This window comes from Rousettus aegyptiacus, unplaced genomic scaffold (assembly GCF_014176215.1).
Source record: "Rousettus aegyptiacus isolate mRouAeg1 unplaced genomic scaffold, mRouAeg1.p scaffold_m13_p_8, whole genome shotgun sequence".
NCBI lineage: Eukaryota > Metazoa > Chordata > Mammalia > Chiroptera > Pteropodidae > Rousettus > Rousettus aegyptiacus.
Genome location: NW_023416311.1, coordinates 52,745,325 through 52,772,796, shown reverse-complemented (window position 1 = coordinate 52,772,796; position 27,472 = coordinate 52,745,325). Strand labels below are relative to the sequence as shown.

The 27,472-nt window shown below is 42.1% G+C and overlaps 1 protein-coding gene across 1 annotated transcript; it reads left to right on the top strand.

Moving 5' to 3' along the window:
• The first annotated feature begins 207 nt into the window (after nucleotides 1–207).
• Nucleotides 208–26,329, top strand: RGMB (repulsive guidance molecule BMP co-receptor b). Its single transcript, XM_016132947.2, has 5 exons — nucleotides 208–445; nucleotides 1,394–1,469; nucleotides 4,632–4,894; nucleotides 9,854–10,362; nucleotides 22,769–26,329. Exons 2-5 carry the CDS (start codon nucleotides 1,465–1,467, stop codon nucleotides 23,435–23,437), a joined length of 1,446 nt encoding a protein of 481 aa, XP_015988433.2. The 5' UTR covers nucleotides 208–445; nucleotides 1,394–1,464; the 3' UTR covers nucleotides 23,438–26,329.
• Nucleotides 26,330–27,472: the final 1,143 nt, after the last annotated feature.

Below are 27,472 nucleotides of genomic sequence, written 5' to 3'. Positions count from 1 at the left end.
GCTACTCGTCAGCCGCACTGGAGAGATCCGGGTAGTGCCGGCAGGGGGCGGTGTGGTGCTGCTGTAGCCGTGGGGTGTAGGCCTTTGGGTTTGGTCTTTTTTGACACTGGGGTGTGGGAGGTAGCGGCGACGGGGGGAGAGGGTGGCGGGTAGAGAAAGCAGGAGAAAATTGAGGGATTTACCTCCCCGTACCATCCCCTAGGTGGCATAGAGATCGCGCTGGCTGGAAAGGTGAAGCCCCTCGCCTGGCGCTCACTCCGCTTTCGGGGTGCGGAGAAAGCGGCCCTCGAGGCGGAGCCTCCCTCCAGTCCTCGGGTACCACTACCCACAACCTGGGGGAAAGAGGCGGGCGCTGCACTGCCCTCCCTCTGCGCCCCTGCCGCGTGTCTTGCGGCTTATTTTCCCAGCTGGCAAGCGTCGCGCTGCAGACAAGGGAATGCCTGTGGTGAGTTGTTTATTTTGTTGAAGTTTGCGGTGGGCCACGGGGACGTGGGGGGCGACCAGCAGGCAGCGGCCGGGACTGCTTTGTTTAGGTCTCCGTCCACCTGTGTGGTATAAATCAGCTAGCCTCAGGGCGGTTGGGGCCAGAGTGAGAAAACTGAAGCTGCTCCAAAAGCCCCTTTTCAGTCACTTGCAGATCAGGAACCACATTTGATTCCCCACTCCTGGAATCGTCTAGATCCTAGCTTACACTACCTCCATGTCCCTGATCAGCGCTCCCAGAACCCTCTGTGGACAGGGCTGGCGCTCCTAAGGGCAATTAGCGCCCACGACCTGAGAAACAGATGGCCATGGAAGTCCCTACCTTTGAGGACAGGGGAGCTGAGGTTTTGATATTAGGGCGCTTGTGTAATTAGACGGGAACTTGTTTTGACTGCTTCTGGCACGACGTGCATTCTGGGGTATCGGGTCTGCCCAGTGCTACAAACTGGGATCCGAGTTAGCCAGTTTCTCAGACTCAAGGCTGTGGGGAAGTTGGCGGTTGGCTCCCGGGGGAACCCAGAGGAACCGCCAGGACTGATGGCAGTCACGGCCGTGGCTGCGTTTGCCTGGAAGAAAAGCCTAAATACATTAGCGAGCTGGTAAAGCTTTTAAGGCCTTCTCCGGAGTGAGTGGCTGGCTAATGAGAGGTTAATTTTGTTTCGAAGGGAAGGCTGTGCTGGTTTCCTGAGATAAATGGACAGGAAGCACATTACCTCTGCGCGCTGGCAAGCGGCTCCCAAATGCTTTTTGCACCTGCCGCTTTGAGCAGTGCGAGCCGCGGCGGAGCCCGCAGGGATCGCGGGGTCCCGGTGTGTACGCTCGGGTGATGAGCCGCACGCACATCCCGGGCCCTCTCCTTCCGGGGGCGCAGCGCTCACGCCGGGGTCTGGGGCTTTTCTCTCACACCCAGGTCCTGCGTGTTCCGGAGCACGGCGGCCCCCTGATCCCGACAAACACCCTCCAGGAGCGGAAGGGTTAAGAATGATGTAAGTACAATCCATGAGCTGCTTGCCGCTGGGCTGTCCGACTCCCTGGCTATTTCAGCCTTGGCTTGGCGTACACCGTGGACTGGGGAGCAGCCAGAGAGCCCTTACTCTAGAATGAGTTGCACAAATCGCAATCCTGAGTATGATTCCTGGCTCCTCTGCCCCGGTTAAACTAGATATTTAGCAGACAGAACCCCTCGTGTTAGATTTCTGGAAATAGAAATATATTAACAGGGGGCAGGAAAAGAAACCATATCTTGTTTAGAATTCTTAATGTTGCTAGCATGTGTTTTATTTCTATCCACTTGCACTGTTGCTTTGCTGGGTCCCCTAATTGTACTGTTCTGGATTCATCTTTCCTTCTTGAAAACAAAGGCGAAGGGAAAGAGTACAAGTGGCAAGAAACAGGATGTATTTGTGAGTTGTATAAACTGTCAGTTCACGATATTTTCTCTTATTAACATGTAAAAGTTTTATAAGTTATAGATTTTATGTTTGTGTTCTAGCTCCCTCCACAAATTGTTCTTTGTGGAGTCTTAAAATCCTCCTTAACTTGACGCATACGAGCTGGAGGAGTGGATCCGCTATAAGCGACCATTAACCGCGCTCTTGCTCTTCCAAGCAGATTCAGAATCTTGCTAGCAGGCCGAATTTACCCAGAGAGTGTGTCCCCATTGACCTAAAGTCTTGAAAATAGGAACCAACTTGCGGTTTAATTGTGAAAATTAACATTTTCCTCTAGCCGGCTGAACACTTATGCAGCAATAAAAAGTGAATTGTTAGGCTTATAAATCTTGAGCTTGTCAAATTTTACAACAGAGGGGCAATAAAGCACCTTAGAAGAAACGAAGTTTTTCCTCTAGAGCAGTTCCTTTTCACACTAGGATTTGCGATGACTCGAGGGCGCCCTCTGTTGATAAGAAAATCGAGAGCACCCGTGGACTGAAGGAACAGGATGGGTGTGTGGGGGGGGGGGGGAGACTAAAAAGGGGGAGAAATCATAGAAAAGTGACAGGTGAAAAGACCCAACTAAACTGATTTTGATCCTTAACTCTTGGTTGTGTGTTCTGAAATATGCTTAATAAAGTGGGATGCTTCTTTCTGAGAGGGCGAATTAAATGTTGGGTTAAATAAAATGAAACATTTTACTGTAAGTCTGGCTTTGTTAGCAAAATACTTTGAAAAAGAGTATTCACATTTGATTATTTTTAAAAGACATTTGTCAGTATTTCATTAACTTCATTGATTATATGTAGTAGTTGCAAGAGACTAAATTTTTGGCATAATAGTATTTACTCCATAGTATTATCGAAAAATCATATCAGATAATTCTCCCGAAAAAAGTCATTTCTCCAGGCTACTCTGAAGCTATTATTAAGCATATTATGGATATACACAAGGTTTGGATCATATCTTGGACAGTGAAAGATGTGTTTACCACTTGAGTCATCTTAGTGTATAATAAGTAATGAAAACTTACAGTAAAAAGATTGGCATCCTTCATTAGGGACGTACTGGTTTGTACAATTCATAAAGTGTTAACAAGCAAGCTGGAGTGATAGGTTTGTCCCCAATTACCTTGGTCCATTGATTAGCACATAGGAACATGTGGAATATTAACGTGTCCATGGTTGATACGAAATCCCTAGAGGTTCTGAGTAATGTAGCGGGTAAAGTAGCAAACTACGATTTGGGTATACTGTAAGTGAATTTAAAATGGCAACCCTGAGCTGTTGTTAGGCGAACAGCAAAGGCGAGGGTATTAGGAAGTGGCTTTCATCCTTTGAGGCCGTCCTTGAAATTAGATACCACTTCACACCTACTGAAAATAAATTAGAACCTATTATCAATGTCATAACATTCTTTCCTATGTCTCTGTTTAGCAACTTCTTTTCTAGCAATTGGTTTTTCCTCTCATCTTTGGATCCATCCAATCACAAAAGTAGAAACTGATCTGCCATTGAATTAATCTAATAGACTATGAAAATTTGTGGAAAAGCCACTGAGCAGCAACAAATCATGGCATAATTACTCTACACTGGATTAAAAACTGACAATCCTCATTAATCTAATTACACTGTAACCCAACACGTTGAAGTTCGCCCACTCTCAGACCTCTCTCGACTGCTTTCAGGAAGGGAAATGTCAAAGGAACAAGAACACCAGAGCCTCGTACAGCTGCCTGCAAATTCCCGGGAGCTGGCGGGGCCCTTCTCAGCCCATCTGATCTGTTCCGTACCGCAGGTCACATTCGGATTTCCAGCGCGGCTGGATGCTAGCTTTACCAAATGTTCGCAATAAGCTCAAAACGCCGTTCCGCAGATATGATTGGCTGCGAAGGGACTCGGTAAAAGCTCCGGTTGTCTCCAAAGAGCCGGAGCCGCAGCCAGAGGTGGAGAGCAAGTAGGGTGACCTAAACAAACAAACTTGGAAGTTGAACCCAATCACATTAATTCAAGGATAAGCTAAAAGGCCGGTTCCTTTGTAATACCAGCAAGAGAAAGAGGCCGCCGCCTGTTTTTGTAGGGTTCGAGGAAACAGTAAATCGCGTAAGCGGGTGGATGGGAGAAGACAGGAGGTAGCGAGAGGGAGGGTGGGCCCGAGATCAGCAGACAAGACCCGCAGCGGGCGGACGCGGAACTCATATTACACGGAGCAGGCAGGCGTCTGGAGGACCCGCTGGGGGCGGGCACTTCGGGCTCTGCGAGTGGCGGGCTGGGTCCCACGGAACCGCGCTCTCAGCCAATGGGGCTGGAGGGCGGGGCGCGCGCTGGGCGTGGACGGCGCAGATTGGTGACCTTTGGGTGGGCGGGGCAGCAGTGAGGGACTGAGATTGATTGACCGCGGGGGCCGCGACGCAGAGATATCCGGGCGGCTGGCTGCTTTTCGCTAGGGCTGGGCGCACCTCCTGTGAGTCCACGCCCGCGCTCCACGCCCGCAGGGCCCACGCTGTCCGGGGCCGGACGTCCGCGCACTTGGAGCCGGGGTCTGCACTCGCTCACGGTCTTTGTGTCTTCTCTCCCGCCCCCTCTCTCTCTGCCCGCCGCCTCTGGTCGCTGCGATGCCACTGCGCCCCGCTGCTGCCGCCGCCAACTCGCTCCGCCCGCGGCGCGCTGCTCGCTGCGGCGGTGGCGGCGGCCCGTCTCCGACGCGGGCCTGAAGGAGGAAGAAGAGGAAGCGAGGCGCGTCTCCCGGCCCATGCAGCAGCCACGGCCCCGGACCCGCCACGGCGCCCGCGCCGCCGCCCTCGCCGCAGCCCACGAGACCTGCATGGACGGGCATGGGCTTGAGAGCAGCACCTTCCTGCGCCGCCGCCTCCGCCGCCGTCGCCGCCGGGGCTGAGCAGCGCCGCCGCCCCCGGCTCTGCCCGCCGCCCCTGGCGCTGTTGCTGCTGCTGCTGCTCAGCCTTGGGCTGCTCCACGCAGGTACGAGGCGCGCGCGGGAGGAAGCCAGCCCCAGGGCCAAGTGCTTTGTTCCCAAACACCCTGGGCTCTGAAGGCGCTTGCTGGGGCGGAAGGGCGGCGCGTCGCGACGGGAAAGGCCTCGCAAGCCCCCGACACGCACCTTAGCCCAGCTCGCGGCACAGCTGCAGGAACACACCCGCCGACGGTGCGGCGCGCCCAAGGGCGCAGAGGAGAGGCCTCTTCCCGTGCTCCGGCCTTCCCCGCCTTCGGCTAGGACCGTTGATAAATCTCCCTTCCAATAGCCGCTTATCAAAGATTTAGCGGGCGGTGGGGGCTGCGAGCCCGAGACAAATGTTCAGGATGCTTTATTGCTCTCTGCATTGGTGTTTACCGAAAGTCAGGCTGGGATCAGGTTTCCGCCGCCGCCGCCTCGAAGGGGAGACAAGGAGCCTTGTGCTGCTGCTCTGGAGTTGGGGGGTGGTGGCGAGGCGAAGAAATCTCACCAGATGGAAAGATTTTCAGGAGTTTGTAAACTTGGAGGTTAATCTCGAAATAATTTAAACTTCTTTAAGCAGGGATCTCTTTAGTATTTAAGAAAGCTGCTTTTAATTCAGCTTACAACTTCTTTGGAGAAACTCGTGCTTTGTGGCTAGCGGCGTGTTCCAGGAGTTGACAGATCTGCTGCTTTCTGGAGGTCGGCGCTTCCGCTATGGAAGAAGCCGTGAGGAGTCTGTTCTTAGCGAAGTACGCCTGAAGATGAGCCTTCTAGCCTGACACTGTTTTTCTTTTCCATTTACTTAACATAACGTTAAATGTCAATTATATTATCTCAATAAAGCTGGGGGTTTCTAGGACGCTCTGTACAAATAAGATCACTTATAGGAGTTTGTCTAGACAAAGAATTTTTTAAATGCCAAATTGAAAGATAAATCATCTTTTAGTTTGAGAACAACTATAGCGTCAGATAATTTATTCTGCGAGATCTTTTTGTCTTGAGTTTGTATGGCAACAGTCACAATGTTCTGATTTGGAGAATCCTGAACTTTAATGCTACCCAAATGTGGGGAGTAATTTGTATTTATTAAGTTGTGCCAGCCCATGTTAAAAATCTGGGAGGTCTTTTAAATAATGGGGGAAAAAATATGGCATTTGAGGAGACAGCTTAATTTACATTGTGTAACTCTGCTTTCTGATGTAACATCTGCATTTTAACACTGTCACTTGGGAAAACAAATTGAAGTCTTAACAAAGAATGTAATGGCATTAAATTAGTGACTTTAGAACCTTAGACAATAATACCAATCTGCTTACAGCTATAAGGAAGATTTTTCATGACGTGTCAGAGGTATATTCAGAAGTGTTTTCTGTGAAAGATATGTGTCTAGAATGTCAGTTTAGGTTTCTTGAAATGAGAATTGAAGTGCTAGATGGGACTGTGTCCCTCTTGACTCCTTGGATATTGTTTCTCTTAGTTGCCATAGGTTCTTATGACAGAATTGGAATGTGGTCATCGAATACTTCTTTGGTGGCTCACGAAAGATTTAAGAAGTTGGTTTGAAGTTTTAGAAAATTAAAGTTCCTTACTTAGTTCAAAAACTTGGAATGTGAACCTCCTCTCAGTATCTTAATATGTTGTCACTAAAGTCACCATTAGATTCTAGCCAAAGTTGCTGTGGTGAGTGATTTCTGTGGACAACATGTTGGAATGGAGCAATTAATCTGGTTATAGAAACGAGGCCTCCTTTTGGGAGATGTCTTTGAAGAGTGGTGCTATTCAAATGCAGAGGTTGTTTCTCAGAGCAGGGAGCCTAGCAGAGTGCTCTTTGCAGATGGGCTACCATATGTTTTTTGTCTGGATCTATATAATTTGCCTCAGCACCCCATATGGTTTCACATTTCACTTAATTCAGCTTCAGCATATCTTGTTTCTTTTATTATAAACTGGTGATTGTGCTGCAAATTCACACGTGCAGTCCTGGCCTTAAGGAAACTGACTTGAATGGTGAGATCTTTTTGTCTGAATCACTATCGAGAGCTCTATATCTGAAAATCCTTTAGCACTTTCATTAACTGGAATGAAAATACTGTCACCCTTATCATAGATGATCTGACTCAAAAAATAGAGATCTGTAACTGCAGATTTTGAATCCTGCCCATGAGAAATGAAAAGAGTACTTTCATTTACTTTTCTTCTCTTAAGCAAACCTATGTAGTTCCTGACTGGAGATCCAAATGGGAGTTACTTGCTTACTCATACACTTCATGGCCTTCTTGGCTACCTCCTTGAGATTATTTCTGCTCCGCATTGTTTTGGCATTTTGACAGGAGGCTTACTTTACCATTTGTAACAAGCAAAGTGTTTATTGTCATTAGAAATTTGTGAAGCCTGGATATTTCTGGGGGAATGCTGCAAATTAGTCATTATACAGGAGCCTGCGATGAGGCTGAAACTGCTGACCCAAAAGCACTTTATCTCTAGTTAGCCCTCCTCCCTCCCAGCATCTCTATTCAAAAAGGCTGTTAGAAACCTCATCTAAAACAAAAGAACCCAAGGATCTCTGTTTTATGTGAATTTTCTCTAAAGAATCACCACCTACCTGCTATAAAAAAGGGAAGGAGAGGAGGAAGGAAAGGAAAGGGGCTGAAATCTAAATTCTGCTTCTCTTCTGAACAGTTGCATCTGCATTTACATGTTGTTCTTACTTTCAATATTTTATGACTATTTGAAATAATTATAAGTATATGTATGCTCAGATAGATTTTATAGACCATAAAAAGAACAAATAGCCACTGCAAGTTTAGCGGAAAGTTCTTGTGCTGTCATTTATTTGTAGTCTAAAGGCTGTTCATTACTGAGTGATACTGGTCCAGTTTTTATTTTCTTGCTTTCTCTTTGCTTTGACTCTGACTTAAAACGGAAAAGAAGAAATAGATACAACAGTTACTTAAGTCTTTTTTAAAGCTATCAAGTACCATTGTGGGAGTCAGAAATTGGGGGAGATGGCAGAAAGAAAAATAGGTTTGGAGAAAAGGCTTCATACTAGCTGTGTATGGACCATCCAGGACAAGGCCTTAAAATCCTTTGCCTTGATTTTCCCATCTGTAAAATGGCTTTAATGACTTTTGGGGGGGTTTTTTGTTTGATTTTGTTTTGTTTTTGCTTTTGCTTTTTTGAGTAAAAAGAGTTGAAAATGATATATCTGCTTTGGAGAGAGGAACTCTATAAATATCGGAGCTGCTTTTGTTAACTTTGAAATGTGAAAAAACCAAATAGGCCAAACATGAGAGTGTTTTTGTGATTAATTTAATCTTCTCTTTTACTCATGTAAAGGCGAATGTCCAATCTAGACTACATTTTTCCCATTTTGGTTCTTGAAATGAAAAAATGGGGGAAGTATCTTGAAAAGCAGTCATCTCCTATCTTTTTCTCCCCAGTTGAAGCCAGAAACAGAGATTACAGGCTTCTTAATTCAGATTTAAAAACAATTTGTCACTGAAAAGATCAAAATATATTTTTAATTACATTTACCTAAAAACCTTTTTAATAGGTTTAAAGTTTTTATCAGAAGTTCTAAATCTTGATATTATCCTAGAGCTTGTTGTATCCACATCTTTAAGTTATTACATGTTTAATAATACTCTACTGATTTTTTCCCCACCTAGAATAGGAATTATAAGGTATTTTATGCATGAAAAAGGTTACAAAATTCATTTTAGAACAACCTCCTCATTTCTCAGATGAGGAACCTAAGACTTGAAGAGATTGAGACTTCCTCCATAGTTTACAGACCTATAAAGAATGTTTATGTAACACAAATATATCTTCCAGTTCATGTCTATAAAATTTGAGGAGGATGAAAAAGAAAAGGGTTTTTCTTTTCACTAATTGTAGTGTCCCTGCTTTATAGAACAGAATATTAAACTGATTGGCACACACGCCTGACCTAGGGTTGACAATTCTTGTGTATGTGTGTTTTTTTGGGGGGAGAGGGGTGCTTTGAGAGTTTTTATAAATTTTTATGTGAGAAGCTAATGGCAAAACATCGTGTAAAAACTGGCTTAATTTTAAAAACAAAGGCAGTAATATTTTGTTTTTCATTACTTCATTTGAGCTTTTTATATACCCTAAAATGTCTGTGTCCTTTGTGTTTCTGGGGGAAAAAAATGAAATTATCTGTTTCTGCAACATGATTTCAGTGTTATATCTTTTTTAATTTAGTGTACTTTTACTGATGAACTGTGTGGGAGCTGGAATCCTAGGGTGATGGATGTCGAGAGAAGTGAATATATAATTTAGTCAGATGCATCACTTTGTTTTTTAAAAGGAACATCTACACTTTGTAGAAACCAGGAGATTAAGCGTTAGTGTATATACAATTTGTTGATAAATTTTCTGTCAAGAAATGCAGAATAACTTAGTGCCTGGATTTTTTCTTGATATTCTTACATTGTGTCCATACTAGAAACAGGTAAAAGTGTTTTAACCAATCGTGCTGTAATTTAGAAGTTTCCCCCTACCTGAGGTGTGGAAGCTTTTTTCATGGTTTTGTGCATAGACAGTGCGTTCCAAAGCAAATTACTTATGCAGTTTCCAAAATCAAAGCAGAGTTCACATCTTTTTCTTGTCCTTACAGAAGAAGAATTTTTCTCAAAATCTGTAAACAATAGCAAAGTTGATAAAATATGTATTGACCAGTCCCTTGTAGTTTTAACCTAAGAACATTGGACTAGACTTACATTCACTTACAATGGCCCATGCTTTAAAGTTTTAAGTTAATTAACTGCATGCAATTTTTCTCCCAGTGACTTAATTTGTAGGAATCAGAGAAGCACAATGCAATCCTATTTCTGAAGGCCTTCTTAAAATAGGAGTATATGAAATAGAACAAACAGTTCCCAGAGGAGAATGTCATTTTCTCATGTAGCTCAGGAAGTTATGAAGCGTTTAAAAAATGTGTGGTCTTATCTTCTTTCCCATAGGTGACTGCCAACAGCCGGCCCAATGTCGAATCCAGAAATGTACCACGGACTTTGTGTCCCTGACTTCACACCTGAACTCTGCCATTGATGGCTTTGACTCTGAGTTTTGCAAGGCCCTGCGTGCCTATGCTGGCTGCACCCAGCGAACTTCAAAAGCCTGCCGTGGCAACCTGGTGTACCATTCTGCTGTGTTGGGTATCAGTGACCTTATGAGCCAGAGGAACTGTTCCAAAGATGGGCCCACATCCTCTACCAACCCTGAAGTGACCCATGACCCTTGTAACTATCACAGCCACACAGGAGCCAGAGAACACAGAGGAGGGGACCAGAATCCTCCCAATTACCTTTTTTGTGGCTTGTTCGGAGATCCTCACCTTAGAACTTTCAAGGATCATTTCCAGACCTGCAAAGTGGAAGGGGCTTGGCCACTCATAGATAATAATTATCTTTCAGTTCAAGTGACGAATGTGCCCGTGGTCCCTGGATCCAGTGCTACTGCTACAAATAAGGCAAGAATACTTTCTTCTTTTTCTTATACCTTTCAGGTGTCTGCTTCTTTAGATAACTTTGTAAGTGGGATGCAAATGACCTAGTTTAAAGGAACTTTGCTTGGTCTTGGCAGGCAGTTAACAGAGTAGATAAAGGATTAAATGAAAATTAGGAATTTCTCACTGGAATTCTAGGGCTTAATGCAAAATATGAACCTAAATTTAAATAGGCATGATGTGGAAAATAAACAGGGAAGTTCAGTTCTGTAGAGAAAAGGTAAGCCTGTTTAATGAAAAAATGTGTACTCTTTTAGTGATGTCTTTTTTGAGTGCATATGTGTGTGACTCTTCTTTACAGAAATCCATGTTTAGATTTATCAAGTGACTAAAGTGGATGTTCTGACTAAAGAGACCTCTGAAGCCTGAGGGCAATAATCCATCAAGAAGCATATTTTATTGGAAATTTGGAAGCTATCATAAAACATAATGGCTGTAAGTCAGCTTCCCAATGGCAAGCCCACAAAGGTTTTTTAGTAACCAAGTAGTGACCAAGAAAGTTAAGAATTGAATATTGCAGAACAGCAAGTATAACCCGCACCACCCCCGCCCCCACCCCCCATATAATGTCAAGATAACAATGTAAGTCAGAAGCTCAGGGGAAAACTGGCAAGATTATGCTAAGCTTACCCTGCCTAGCTTACAGTGTGGTTCTTATTTGTTGTCAATTTGTTTGTTTGTTTTAAAGAAACTAATACTAAATCCTCTAACTCAGCTTTAAGCCACCAATGCCCTAGTGCAAGTAAGTAGAGAGGAGCTGTGAACTGGGTTTTCAATTGCCAGGCAGCTCTAATCAGTTATTAGTAAATAAATGAAGAGATCAAAAAGAGTTTTCCACAAAGATAGTGTCTCAAGTAACCAGCTCCTTCCCTATCAACTCCAACCACAAAATCACACCACATAGACTATCTCATCTTGCTTAATTTCCTTTGTTTATTTTATCTATTCATCATTGATTTAGACTAAAATATAATTGACCAAGGATCAAGTTTTTGTAATATCCATGACTGTTCTTTTTGATTTCAGGACACCCTCCCTTGCCCCCAAACATGTGTGACATATTTTTAATTTAAATATTTTACTTGGCATTTTGTGGAGGGAGTTTTACAACACCTCTGGAGATACCTGGAGATACCCAGGGGTGTCACAAGTCTGAGATTAGAAGTCATTGCCCTGAACAAAGAAGACTATTACATTGGTCCAGACATCTTAGGGGAACTCAAAAATGTTTACACTTCAGCTTGCAATACAAGCCCAAGCTGGCCTTTCCAAATCCTACAAAACAAACTTTTCTTCCTCTGGTTTTTATAAGTATGCAAATAATTTTTTTATCCGTGTATTAAAATATGTGTTTGCTATAAGTTATGACATAAAGTTATATAATTATGAAGTTAAAGGACAAACCATGGCCAAAAATTCATCATTACAGCAAGAATCATAGGGCATAAAACCTGGGAATAGTCTTTGGGAAAACATAACGCTGGAAATTCAAGAAGCCATTTCCATTGGGAATGGAGAAAATCATCATCGATTGTGAAAATAATTAAGGGCTTGGAGAAGTAACCTTCAAGCAATACTGTTGAGATTAATAAGTGCTGTATGCATGGGAAAGTATTGGTTCAGTGGAACAATTGACACTGAAGTACTTTAGATCACTCAATTTCCGTCGCGGTTAAATCTGTCATAGTTTGTAGCAAATAAATAAAAAGTACAACTTTGTTTTCTCTCTCAGTTTGTTAAGGATCAAAGATTTTACCCATTCCAAAAGGGGTTGGTACGGGTAGTTGTCTTTTTGACATAAATTCAAGCCAATGATGAGAATGCTTGGTCTTTAATTGCACTATTGGAAAACTTTCCACACATCTGGTGACCATGCTGTTCAGCAACAAATTTCTCTATGGCTTCACGACCTCTAGTACTTGTTTTTTTTTTTCCTTCTTTTTGTAACTTCTCCAAAGCCCCCAGAAGCATCTGGAAAGTTACCGTTGAAGGTCTGTCTCAATGCTTAGTAGAGCCTGTGCTGATGAAACTAAGCAAAGGCCTAAAATTTTGCAGTACAATTTCCTTTTACCTACTCAGGCCCAAAATGAAACCTTTAAAAAAATTCTAAGCATGAAAAAAATGATGGTAATAAAAATAAAAACAATATGAGGCAAAACGTGCTTATGAAATAAGCTCCCAAAAAAATCTGATTTTTTTCTTGATGTCTACCGTAATACTTTAAAAAAAAATCTTTCAGAAGATTTGTTTGTATGAGTCCCAGCTTTACTCGACCTGAAACACATACCATAGACCAGCCATTGGATAACCTAGCACAACACATTGCAGATACTGTATCATCCTTGTGGTCAGGCATTTTTAATGACCCATGTGCTTAGTGTCACTAGCTTTAAGACTGACCAGTGGAATCGATGAGGCTGGCCACCTGTGATACTGAAATTGTATTTAAGCATCCATTCATTTCCCTGCCTTCAGCAGTGAACTGAAGCACTAGACCTGGGTTTTTGGTCAGTGAGGTCCCTAAGACAACCCCTCATCTTGGGACCTGACTCAAGCAAGCCGTCTTTAAGCCTGTCTTTGTAAGGTTAGCTCAACCTGTCCCTAAGTACCCACCTTTCCCTCATGACAAAGTGACAAAGCTTAGGAGGAAGAATATCAAAGAAAAATGAAGTCCTCTCTATTCAAGGTACCATTTATTAGCTAAGACTTCATTTTTCCACAGTGAGTATAATGAGGATAGTGATGTAGTAATGGCAGCAGTGAGTGTAGGCCTGCAGTGCTGGACAATATGGCCCTATTTCCCCTATTCTACTTTCTTTTCCCCTGGGAAATGCAGGGTGGTTTTCTAGTTGTCATGGTGAGCACAGATGTGCTTTCTCAGGGCTGCTGGGTTTTTGTTATGCCCTTTGCCAGTCTTCCCTCCTCTTCACCTTCCCACGTAGGTGCGTTCCAAGGCCAGGGCTGGTTTTTCATCTCTCCACCCTGGGGGCTGCAAGGGTTTCTGGCACACCTACACACCTGGGCCGAGATCCACATCAGCTCTGGGCCATCTTCCACACCTTTGTGAGAGGTGCTTCAGACCTATAAGCACTGGGGAAGAGAGATGAGAGGGCGGGCTTAGAACTGGCAGGGCTGGCTACAAGGAAAAGTAAAGCAGTTTTTGTTTGGGTGGAGGCGGTAGGTAGCTCACACGGCTCCAGAGAGGACACATGTCAGTAACTGTCCTGGGCCTCACACCAACCAGATCATCTGTGGCAGTGCTTGACTTCTGTACCTTCTCCATATTCTCTTTACCAGCTCCACAGTCTCAACTCCTGTTTACTTATTTCTGTGTATCTATGGATCTGTTAAAGTGGACTCAATAAGAATTTTGCATATGCCGTGATTATAGAAGGTGATTTTGAAGTAAATTATTTTATGAAATGGTTCTGTACTTTTACAGATAATGTTATATTCCTAATAGCATATATTAAAATTGCCCGTCTCTCAGGTGCAGTTAAAATTATTACTTTTCCACAAAATTTCAAGAATACATTTATTGCACATGTAAACAATGACAATATTTTTAAGTTACTTTTCATAAATAATTTGTATACCTTTGCTTTCTTTCTCCTTTTATTTTAATGTAATCATGTCTTTTCCCATTACTCTAGCTTTCTTATCCTACCCTTCAATCTCAGTAAGACAGACTTAACAAGTGGGAGGGGTAACTGGATGACAGCAAGTCGTTTTATAGATCTGCTGCAGATTTTTCTTTGCTTCATCCTTTATGAGAGAAGGTGGTACACCTTAAGGCAGTTTGCATTTGGGAAAGACATGTGTCCTTTGTGCATGACCAAGCCAGATGACTGTTGGGCAGGTAAGTGGGCACTCTAAGGTCCCTCATATATTATTCCTCCCATGGCCCACCAGCTTCGGGTTATCCCATTGGCAATAGCACTTAGCTTGTCCAAAGCATGAGAAGAGGCCCTGCCCATCAGACATCTATGTGTTTATTAAAATCCATAATTATCCCTAATACTTGAACTCTAGCTACTTTTTGGAAATTTCTGAAAACTTTCACCGGATGATGATACTCGAGTTGTAAGAAGACTTAGTTGATTTCGTTCATTCTTGCTTACTGTTTTCCTCAAACTATAAACCCAAGATTTTCTCTTATAATAAAATACTATTAGCTTGTTGGCTCCTAGAGCATGAGTTGGTTCCTCTCCTTTCTGATGCCTCTCAGTATGTAGCTAGTGTTCAACAGCAGTATGTGGGCATGTAAACCAATGCTTCTGGATCATTCCCTGTTGGTTGCAAAATCAGAGCCAGACATGCCCACACTGTGAAGGCTTTCAACTGTTGTTTTAAACATATCACTGGATCAAGGTTTGGAAATCTGTCCTCTGTTGACCCCAAGCCTAATAAATTTTTTTTCGTAGCCAAGTTTTTGTCACCCATTGCGTATTTTGTGTCTTTATGGAGACAATGTGAGCTACCCTCTGGTTGTCATTCCTATTTTTACAGAATAAGGAAGATGCTGCATCCTCCCATTGGCAGGATTCTGTTTTTGGATGCAGTGTTGTTAGAGAAGACACTTGTCGATTTGAAAATGTAGAGCCCTTTCCTTCCAGAGAACACAAATTTCCTTGCAGATACATTGTAACCAGTTTGTAAAATCTATATTTTGTTCTGATTTGTCTGTTAGGCAGGTACTTCTTTTTTTTTTTAATAGTAAAACTATTTTAATTGTTAATGGTAAATCTTTAAAGACTCAATAGACAAGTAAACATTGCATAAACTATATAATGCTTTACTGCTGTAGATACAAGCAGAAATGTAACAAAATTAAAAATAAAAACTGACATATCTTTTATGCACATAAAGTATTTTTATAAAATTCAATAATTTTATAAAATAACAAATTGTTTTTCCAATATGTAAGTTAACAAAACGTACTAATGTAGACAACCACTATCCTAGGCAGGTGATTCTTGCCATCTTTTTAACATTTGCTCCTTGTCATGGTCCTCCTTGTTTTGCAAAAATTACCAAAAAAAAAAAAGTTATAGGACCAGTTGAGGCATATTGGGGAACAGATAGGAAAGAAGTTTGCACTTGATCTCTCTACTAAGTATAATCCTTTCTCTGACAAAATCTTTAATTGATTTGATGCTGCATTTGAACCACCAAATATTAAAGGGCCTACTGCATGGGGGAGATACAGAGAAGCATGCATTCTCTGCCTCAGGCTAAGTATATAACTAAAATTTGCAGCAATTAGTGGAGCATTGTGGGGTTTGTAAGTAAAACTAGCCATTTTTAGGATTTCTTTTTATAACCCACATTCATAAGCTGGTTCCAAGTGCTGCTACTTAGCAAACTGTCACAGATGTCAAGGGCCTGGAGAATAGGCCAGAGAGATGGGCTGCTGTACCCAGGGCACATTCCTCTTCCCTGGTCACTGTCACAGGTCCCTTTTTTTTATTCTTGGTATTTGACACAGTCTCCCTTTCCACCCCCCACCTCGAGCCCCCCATAGTCAAAGTGGCCCCTCACCTACTCTGTATTTCCTCACTCCCCTACAACCTAGTAGTGTCCAGAACTCTGATGGTACTTTTGAAAGATTGTTGGTCTTGGACTTAATATCAAAAAGCTTTCTAGAATTGGAGTCACCAGTTCTTAATTAAATTCATTTTTCAGGGTCCCAGCTTATCTTTAAAACTCATGAAAGCATGTCTTAGATATCCTTATCCTCCCTAAATGTTTTATAGAAACAATATGGAAACATTAAAGACTAGTTTTTGGAATAGCAGAAATCAGCTATAATTCCAGGTGGTCATGTTCTTATTTGTTCTTTTCTGTTTCCACTATAGCTCTTGTTTGTACTGGATTACAAGGTCTTAGGCCCAGGAACTACTCAATTCTGCTTCATATAGTTTCAGCAAATTGCCTGAAGGTAAAAAGATTTCCAAGTGTATGTGGAGAAAGAAAGCAGAAAGAGGAGAAATTATTAGCTGCATGATGTACCAATAAGTGTAAAACATCATTTTGTAAGATGAATAGGCCTACCTCGGTTATGCATTGTGCTGTACTTTCCAAACAAGGTACACTTTTATGTTGTCCATGCACATTAAAATATTCTGGATAACATCTTTTACCATCTGTCTTTTTTCTGGAATGAAGAGACTTAGCCGATGTTAGTAGAAACCGTCTAAATGGTATAAAGTCCGCATCTGCGTATCTTCTAAGTCCTATATTTTAAATCTCCAAGACTGTGCCACTCTGTCCCAGATCTAGGAGGAGGAGGGAACCTCCAAAAACCCCCTATTTGTAAGTGAAATTAACCCCATGCCTGCCCTGCCCGAGCCAGGCAGGATTTCATGCAGTGCTGCGGGCCTCTGCTGCTTTAAAACAAATCCACACTCCTCCATAGTTTAAACCAGAGGCATGAGGCCAAGTCTGATACACAACTGAGAGTTAGAACTTGTTTTTCTGTCACATTTCCAAATGTCTCTCTCTGCCCTGTTAAATTTTCTTTGAGTCAACATTCTGAGAGGAAGGGGCAAGAAGGAAACATTGAATGGTTGGTACTTTTTTTGTTGGCTTCAATTAATGCTAACCAAACAGTTTCTGCCTGTGCGGAATGTGGTATGTAAGAAGACTTACCTACAGTGTTGAACAATGAAAATACTACCTTACTCATTTTGTCTTTGTTTGTTTTGACTGCAGTAGAACTTGCTCGTCCACTGTTTTGAATGTTGTGTTCTTGTGGATGGGGTAACTTAAGGACTTTTTAAACTGCTCAACTTGTCAGTAAGTGATAACTAAGTGGAGTAGCAACGCCCATCTAAGATACAGAATTTAACTGGACAGCCTTGCCATGAAAATATGGTGGTTTTGTTGAGTCTGGAAGGAGCTTTAGGTGAATCTGGGTCTGTGGGGTGAGGGTTTTTTTGTGTTCCAATTAGTTGGTTATTTTAAGAAATGGAGCCAAAAGAAGGTTTGGCTAATTCTGGTAGGGTTCTTTCAGTATTGGAATGTAGTATGTATACTGTGGATAGAGTTGATATGACAGCACTGAAACACTAATTTTCATAAACCCTGATCTGGGGGTCAGGGTTTAATCTTTGTATTTAAAGGTATATGTAAGTATGCCTGTGTGTATATGTGTGTGTGAGTGTATTGTGAAGATCTTCAAGCCCTTTTACTTTTTTAGTCACCTCCCCAAACTGAAAAATGATCAAAAAGGCTGTGAATTCCTAATCCTCATCCGTTTGGAGAACAGCTGTGCCGAATCTAGGACCAGAGTATTTACCCAGCGTTCCTCTGAGGGCTCAAGTTCTGTGGCCCTGCCCCTACCCCCCATGGGGAGTGAGGTCCCTAAAAGCGATAGCTACCCCTAGAGTTGAATGCCTCAGCCCTGGCTCTCACCTTTCAAAATATTTTTAGCCTTTGGTCTGAAGCAAGGCTGTATTGTTGTCCTCACTGCCTAACTTAACACCTGGAAGCATAGTGAATTCCTACATTTGCTGAGCACCTTGTAATGCAAAGTCTGAACACAACAAACAAACAAATGAGAAGTTCCCTGTGGAGTTCACTCAGTGGCTAGGACCTTAAGAACCAGAGGCCTTTCCTCCTGTTCAACACAGTGTGAGGTTCTGGTCTCCACAACAAAGCTAGCCAATTTCCCTGTCTCTAAGCCTATTTACACTTTCAGCCTTCCTTGTTTTAAGTGTACAGAAATTACTCTCTGGAAGTCGACATTTTTGTGCCTGTCCCTGTTATGTGTCGTCTCTCCGCCTGCTTCCCTTTCACTCTGGCATGCTCTTTCCAGCCACTGAGCCTAATGTTTCTCCCCTGGACCACCCTAGCAGCCTCAGCTGTGGGTGTCCTTCCCTCTAGTTTGGTTTCTTCTTTCTCTATCTGCTGCCAAGAACCCCTCCAGCAGCCAAGGCAGCCCTTGTTCCTGCATGTATTACCTGGGGCAATATTGAAGAATAAGTAAAGCCAATCCATTCCATTTCTCTGAATTCCTGCATGTGTTCCTAGCACAGAGCTCTGTGGAAAGAGTCTGTGAGGGCAGAGAAACCTATTTTGATATCTCTTTTGAAGGTAGCAGATTCTTATAGTCTCCTTCAAGCCTTAAAAGGAATCTTGGATAAGGTTTTTAATCTGCTACCCTCCTCTTAATCACATGTACTGTCTTCCTGTTAGTATCTTGTCCTAGCCCTATGTTCAAACAAAGTTATTTTAGATGAATATGCTATTTTTCTTTCATGCTCCAAGAAAAAGGGGAGACACGGAGTTCTCCCACCTTATGTAATCAAGAACAGGCACCTCCCACCTGGATGGGTGGCTCAGCTCCAATGGAGATCCACACTCCCAGGTTTCCTTGGGCTGGGGGGCGTGGTGGGGGGGGCGTTGCATCAGGGAAACAGTGGAGGGCAGGTGCCTTCTAAGGCCTCTACTTTTTTTGGTACTGCTCAGTTCTAGGCTCTGATTTCTCAACATTTAGAAAAACTGACCCTCAAAAGTAAAGATTAGGTGTTTTAGAGCTGGATATATATAGAGCATGTGTGTTTTGGAAGCATGTGTTCTTGTTGGAATGGTTTCTTGTTTGCTTACTCCAGAGGGCTGAATGTAGAGGCAGTATACCATTTACCTGTGTAAGAGCAAAAGAGCTATGAGCACAGTGATCTCTTATCCTCCCTCAGAGTCACCTACTTATTCAAATTTAAATACACCAACAGGATCTGATGAAGTGGTCCTATTAGCTCATTATATGGAATAAAATTCATTTAGCTTCCTTAAACACAAGCAGAACTTTAACCGGGTACATATCAAAATTGTTTCTCTATTTTCCAAGCTAATTTCTGTGCCTATTTCACTTTAGTTTGCTGGCCCATCTTAATCCAAGAGATGTGAGTCCCTTGATCTAAACGTCCAATTCTGGTATTGGAGGATTCCAGTAAGGTCCTGCACTTGCAGTGCCAAACAGCCTGATTAAACACCGGTAAATGTTTTTTCCAAAATGCAATAAGTACACATAGTCAAGTGCACGGCCTTTGGGGAATTCTGCTGTTCAAAAACCTGTGTGCAGCACTTTACAAAGCTATTGAGCTAGATGAAGATGTTTATATCTTGGCAAGGCAATGGCTGGATTTTCCTTTTCGTTGGCTTCCTCGTTTTCATTTAACGTAATTTTTTTCTTTTTTTCTCCCCTGGTAAAAAAGGAGAGGCAGGTGCTTCTAAATTTTGGTGTTTATCAGAAACCCTTAAATCCTCATTGCCTTTTGTGTGTGGGAAGGTTGATTTGTAGCTGCTATCTTTCTCTTCCTAACAGACCTTGTGGGTGGTAAAGATCTCAGGGAGTGAAACATTAAAAATGAATGAGGAGAACTGGAGTAGTTTGTCTGAGGTGGGGGTGGAGAGGGGCTGGGCTGGGGGAGGTTTAACAAAAGGCATTGATGTTTTAAATGCACAGAAATGCCATCCATCAATAATAAATGGTGTGGCATAGAACAGATGTGCCAAATTGAGTTATTACAGCATATGGATCAGTTCATAGAGGGGGGAAAGTAAGCAGCATCACTGGTGATTTTAAACTATCTGTTAGCTTTAGAATACAATTTTGAACATTCTGTTTTTATGCTCTGATTTCGATAGCTGCTAGTTGGAAATAGAAAACGTTTGGAATTTCCAAAAATTCTGATTGAATTTTGAATGTTTTTAAAAGTAAGAATTATTAAGAATGAATAAATTGTCCCTTCATGGCTGAGTGCTTGCTGTTTAAGAGCTAGTGTTGTATGAGGAATGAAATTACATTATAAAACTTAAGTCATGTGAAATTGTTACCTAGACTTTTCTACATTTTACATCGATGATATCAAACTACAGAGGACCATTCAGGAACCCTTCTCATGCTTTCAGATTGATTCATCACCCTCAGCACTTTGATTCAAGGGCTAATTCTGTGCATAGGCTCTGGGAGACTTATTTCACCCAAAAGAGAAACAAGAGAAATAGCCTCATTTTCTCATAAAGAAAATCATTCCCAAGAAATTGGACAGATAAAAATCTGTTGTTAGGTAAACTGGAATGTTTTGTAAATGTAGATACTTGTGTAGAGGTTAAGCTTTGAGTCGTACTTGATCTTCTTAAGGTATGCCACAGGCATAGCAAAGGACAATAATGTGTGAGGGTTTGAAATGAGTCCTGGCCTGGAACTGGTGTGCTTAATGAAAACAACAGACTTGGTAAGGCATGTGGAATGATTCCACTCATCTTAATATTGACCCTTGTTTCCCTTTTTGGAAACTTGTTTGGAATTGAATCTCTCTTCTTTGTTGCCCCAACAAAACTAATTTCTCTTCGTTTTCCTTAAGGTGAACAAAAAAGTACTTAATTCTTGCAAATAATGCCAAGTTGATTTAAATGTGAGATTTGTTAGACTAGAAAGACAAATTACTTAGCTGTTGTAGAAGAGTTCGTCTAATCCGTGAGTGTGAATGTTCTAGTTGAAAATGGAGATAGCGATTATATGAAAAGGCCATTACTGTTATTTATCTATCTGTATTAACTTTCAGCGTTCAGGTGTAGAATTTACTTGAATTAATCTTTTCACCTCCTAGCTTACCTTAAAACACAAGAAAAGAAAGCACTTGTCAAACTATCTTCAGAGCCACCAAATAAATCTATTTTATAGTCCCATTAGATATCAAGCTCAAAATCCCATTCACTCTAGAAGGTCTTATGGTTGGATGCACAACAAATTTCCTGAAATCATCTCTGGTACACTTCCTTTGGGTTGTTAAGAAGGTGTTGAAATATGAGAAGGGTTGTAGTGAAATTAAATTGTGGCTCAGGATAATTAGGAAGGGAGAAATCCAAGCATTTTCATAGTACATTGTCTGGATTGTAGTTGCAGCTGGAAACAACGGATATGAATTTAACCAGTTGCTGCAGTGCAGCTGGTTCAGATCTGGCTTTATAACTGGCTGAAGTAAAATGAAATGGCTGGAAAATTCCAGTCAAGTAACACCAGTGGGAACATGTGGAATTAAATAGTGTGAGCAAATGCTGGCCGAGTCGAGGAAAAAACTTCAGACATAAACTTGAGGGGTGGTGGTGAGGACTTGTAGGGAGAGGGGTGGGGAGGGGGGCCAGAGCATTTTCTGGCCTTTTTAACAAGGCTCTATTGTTTTGATTAGTTCCCTTGCAGGAGGTAGAAGGTTTCCTCCATCCAGAGTAATTTGTAGAGTGTTTGGCCTGTCTACCTTCCTCCTTGACTGAAGTCACCTGATACTTTTTTTTTCCTTCAAGAAGAAAGAAAAATAAGCTGTTACCTCAGTTACTGACAATAACACAAATCTCAAAATGTAGGCTTTTTTCCTTTGGGATAGTTTTCCCACCTTGTGTGACCCAGAAGGCCGTGTTTCTTCACAGTCCTCTTTCTTCCAACACCTGTACCAGAGATGCTGAGTGCATTAGAGGTGAAAGGGCTCAAAGGTTCAGTTTTTAAATAATTGTTCTAATTAAGGAAAGAGAGTGGGTTCACTAAAGGGAAGCTTTTGTATTATCAGTAGTTTTTTCTGCATGAATTATCTGCTTAATTTGTAGACTTGAATTGTCTGGAGTAAAAAATTTCTGAGAAGTTAAAGGGCCATGTGCTGTTTGGGGAAAACATTTGCTGTAACTAGGTTTAGGGTTTTTATTTTCTGCCAGTGCTTGGGAGCCGTATTTGCCAAGTGATTTCTCTGTCACAGGGATTAGCCAGTCATGTGAAACATTTGATTAACAGACTTAGAGAAATCTTTCCTCAGGCACATGATTGGTAGCTGCTGCTGGGATGGCCCCCTCCTGGATTCTGTGCTTCATCCCTCTGTGTTTATAAGTAAGTTTGTAGTGATTAGTCATGGGATATGGTTTTACAGTCCAGTGAAGAAACTATTTAGGAATCAAAGTTCTGGTAGGTGTATTGTTAATTAAGCCTCTTAAAGTTTCTGCATAACTTAGGAATGTTTTTTTTTTCTTTTTTCTTTTTTTCTCTCAGAGCTATACTACTGTTCTGTTTTTGGAAAGAGACAAGATATAAATTATCAATAAAAATTGCCTATATCCCAACAGCAACACTGTTCAATTTTAACAAAGAAAACTTTTCCTGCTGCACATTCCCTGGATTTATGTTGAATTTTCATTCTAAATAAGTAGGACTCTTTCATTTTCCATCACTGTTCTTTTGTGAGACAGTAACAAAGGGGTTGAAATTGGAGATTCTGTCTTCAGCCGTTCAGTTCCAGAATGGAGGGGAGCTTTTGCCACAGAGGGATGCACCATCCTGTTTCCTTCCCATTGTGGTAACCTTTGTATGCATTTCTTCTCACAGATCACGATCATCTTCAAAGCCCACCATGAGTGTACAGATCAGAAAGTATACCAAGCTGTGACAGATGACTTGCCAGCAGCCTTTGTGGATGGCAGCACCAGTGGTGGGGACGGTGACGCCAAGAGCCTGCGCATCGTGGAAAGGGAGAGCGGCCGCTACGTGGAGATGCACGCCCGCTACATAGGAACCACGGTGTTTGTGCGGCAGCTGGGTCGCTACCTGACCCTTGCCATCCGCATGCCTGAAGACCTGGCCATGTCCTATGAGGAAAGCCAGGATCTGCAGCTGTGCGTGAACGGCTGCCCCCTGAGTGAGCGCATCGATGATGGGCAAGGCCAGGTGTCTGCCATCCTGGGGCACAGCCTGCCCCGCTCCTCCCCGGCGCAGGCCTGGCCCGGCTACACACTGGAGACTGCCAATGCTCAGTGCCACGAGAAGATGCCAGTGAAGGACATCTATTTCCAGTCCTGTGTCTTCGACCTGCTCACCACCGGTGATGCCAACTTCACTGCTGCAGCCCACAGCGCCCTGGGGGACGTGGAGGCGCTGCACCCGAGGAAGGAACGCTGGCACATCTTCCCGAGCAGTGGTCACGGGACGCCCCGGGGAGGCGGCCGTTTGTCTGTCAGTCTAGGACTCTCATGCTTGATCCTTATTGCGTTTTTGTAGGGGTTGTCTTTTGTTTTTTATTTTTTGTCTATAACAAAATTTAAAATATATATTGTCATAATATATTGAGTCAAAGAGTATATATGTATATACCATGTATATGATAGGATGTTTGTGCTGGGACACCCACCAGTTTGTACATATTGTGTTTGACTGTTTTCAAGTATGTTGGATGTAGTGTTCTTTGATTGTATCAATTTTATTTTGCAGTTTTGTGAAATGTTTTATAATGTCCCTGCCTGGGGACCTGTTAGAAAGCACTTTATTTTTTATATATTAAATATTTATGTGTGTACCTGGTTAGTACGTATAGTACATATACACAGACACCATACGCAGCGTCCTCTTTGAAGATGACCAGTGATGATGTTTGTAGCTGTTTTTGGCTATTCCCTCTGGCCTTTTCCCTGTTGCTACTGATTTGCCACAGTGTCCAGCTTTTACTTGCCTCCTGGTAGAGCCTCATTCCCTTGAGCTTGGTCCTCACCTCTTCTGTACTCACTTGATTTGGAAGGATAATTAACTCACCCTAACAGGTGTTTTTGGCTGTTAAACACTGATCTCTAGGAAGCCCTCTCTCCCTCTTTAACAGTTGACACTTTTTCAGAGAGTGGGGAGAATATTACTATAACCCTTATTAACTGGGATCATTATATCTGAGCACTTCCTGTATGTTGTTGAACCATACTAAACTGCTGTTTTGATCTGTTAGAAGGAGGTACTGATGGCAGTTTCATTTTGCTAGACTCCAGTAGCTTTCACTTTTTCTTATCTCATATCCCTGTTAAACTATAGATTTTTCCTCTTTTAGCTCCATTCCGCCTTGAACAAACAAAACACAGACATACCTTTAGTGATCATGCATTGTTCTTCTCTATAATTCATGCAAGCCCCCGTTCTTAGCCTTTCCTTCTCTGGCTCTTTGGGCCCAGAAGCACAGTGCTTTCTGTCGCCACCCCGTGAGCCCTCCTCAACCTTACTTTAGGAGCCCTGGTACCAGGGATTGCTAGAGTCTTTACAATAAGACCCAGATCCCATCACAAAGTTCTCCTCTCTTTCTTGCCTTCAACACCATGTTCATCACAGTCCTTGACATGTGCATATGCAAGATTGAATGGACTATGGTGTTAAATGACAAAAGCTTCCTTGGCATGACTTAAAATATGGCTATCTGGGTGCTTGTTAATCTAAACATTCTTATTAAGCAGTGTTGCTCCCCAAGTGGTCTCTTTTTAATCAGATACTCTTCCCCTTAACATCTGTAGGTGAATAGTATTTAGTCAGTTGCTCACGTACTGGGTAAAATCTCTATAAAGTAGAATATCTCCTTACCTCTTCCATCGTCAGCACCCTCGTGCAAGAGGAAAACAACACCAGCAGGCAAGCACAGTAATTAAGAAAGTAAACTCCAGGGTAGGTAGGTTTACATTGTTAGATCTAAAATGTGAGTGTTTGGTTCCGAGAAAAAGTGATGGAATTTGTTTTTTACCATAGTAATTTGGGTCAGGATAGTGCTAAGTTTTAGGTGGCCAGGTAATTTCTTCCTTTCGCCATGTCCCATTGATTAGTAGTAGCTCTCACCGCCAGACGCCCAAACAGCAAGAAAAGAGAATGTCGTTTTGTGAAATTTTCTTAGCTCATCTGTGAGTTCATCTAGAAGCGGTGAAATCTCCTCTCTACCATCTGGTATGTGAGAGAATAATCTGGCCAGTATGAGAAAATAATGAAAACATCCTACTTCTTACTCAAAAGTTACAATATCAGTTGAAACTAAACCTGTCATCCTTTTAGAAAAACTGGACCAGAGAGAGGCCTGCCTCATTATCAGTTCTGAACTGGCTGCTTTAGTTCACCTATGGAACCAAGTGCTGGGTTCAGAAGCTATAATTAGCTACTGATTTTGTTTTGGAATTGAGTAGAATGAAGGAGAGAAAATATTAGGATACCTCTAACCACTATTTTTGTGCAAATAGTATAAAAGTGAACAAAACAAATTTCTACGGTTATCTGGGTTTGGAGTGTATATGATTAATACACCTTTGTCCTTTGCGGGGAAACCAATACTACCACTTCTTTTAATAGTTGGGAAAAGAAAATTGGGTCATTTTGTCATACCATTTAACTGGAAAGGATGCTTAAAAGCATCCTACATTACTAGTATCAGGACCAGTGTGTTTAGCTACTCCCTTTACAGCCAGTGTCCCTGTTCAACATACACAATCCCCGCAGATAACTGTTTCAGAAATACAGGTATTTCTCCAGAGAGGGGCCAGCTTTATTTTCTCCTGTTTCTTTTCTAGGATTTCTAGAGAAAATGCTAGTTACACATGTTGGTTCCTGAAATCCTTAACCAGAGGAGTTTGGGGGCATACCAACAACACATGGATAGACAGACTGTAGCTATTCAAAGGTCTCCTGGGGGAGCTTAAAACTTGGAGGAAAATACTGGTTTTCACAGATGCTCCACATGGCTGTCTTTAAAAGACTCAAAACATTTTTTTGTCCTTCTCTTTGTTATGCTTGGAAACCTCACAGTGTGTCGAGTCTTTACAAAGAAACCTTTAGATGTGGTTCATAGGTATATGAATAAGTATCTGTGTAAAACAGTGAGCGTGCAGTGTGTAAATACTTTAAATTATTATGCTAGAAAAATAAAGCTACATACCATGCTGTGGAATGTTTGTTCTGTGATTATAGTGACACCTGCTGGAAGAGTAGAGAAACAGGAGCAGAAGAAAAGAAGTGAGGGTGTTTGTGCAAAATCCTTTATGATTATCGACAATAAGTCATACCATCTAACAACAAACTTGCTTATTTTCTAAACCATATCACTACTGTAGTTTTTAACTTTTAAAAAATGATAAGCAATTGCAAATAAATCAGTATCTCTGAGACTGGTCCACTGGTGTTATCCCAAAGGTTTTGTCTTTAGTAACAGTTTTGGTCCCTCGCAGATATGGGACCTGCGCTTCGGTTCTTCTAAGGCAACATGGCCTGAAGAACTTGCTCCTGGTGGGGAAGATCTTAGGGGCAGGATTTTCTGGCTTTGAAACTTTCGTAAATCCTTGCTACTTCGGTGTTCTGAAAAGAAACATAACAGGATTACAAGTTGGTATTTGTTTAAGAAATATGCCAAAAGATAGATAAGCACGAAAAAGGATTAAACCCAAAATGAAGGCACAGGAAAGCACTATCACTGTTGCTAGATAGACTACTATATGGAGCAAATTTCGATTGAAGAAAGCATACACGTAATCATTCTTAAATAGAAAGCTTAAACATTACGCTTAGTGTTTGTAGATAGCAGCTCAGAACAAATAAAACAGGAAAATTATGTCAGCCGAACCACAGAAAGATGACAGTCATACAGCCACTGAGAACCTAGTACATATATCTGTACTGAATGAACACTAAGAAATGGTCTACATCACAACGAAACTGATTAAAAGGCAAAAATTCTTTTTTGTTATATGCTATGTTCAGATCTCCAGCTTTTCAAAGGTTGAAACTGAGCAACTGTCCAAAACCTAAAAGGAGGAGGAATTTACAGCAATCTGCTGCCTGGAGTCGGCTGTAATAACACAATGTGATTGTTTAGGGTTTTCTGAGCAAAGGTACCTTGCTACAGTTCCCCACCCCCCGCACCCCGTTCCCTTAAATATCTATTTGTATGTCAACCAAGGAACACCACTCCCATAGAGAAAGTAATCAAGACATTGGGAAAAAAGGAAGCAATTCACAGCTATTATTTCACTGTCTATGCACCATATTGTTCCTGCTTATATCCATTTTCTGTGTCTTCCATATAGACAAGTCATACTTGTACCATTATTATTTAGATTCAATTTTCCTTCGAATTTACTGCTCTTCCTTCTAAGTACCTCTTGTAAACAAGACGATTGACACTATCAACTAAATAATAGCATAAACAGTTCCTTAGACCCAACATGTGATGTCTGAGGTATGTGCTTGGAGTGGGGATGTCTCCGTATCTCCTCCCTCTCATGCTGATAAGGGCAGGAGAGGGGGCGCATC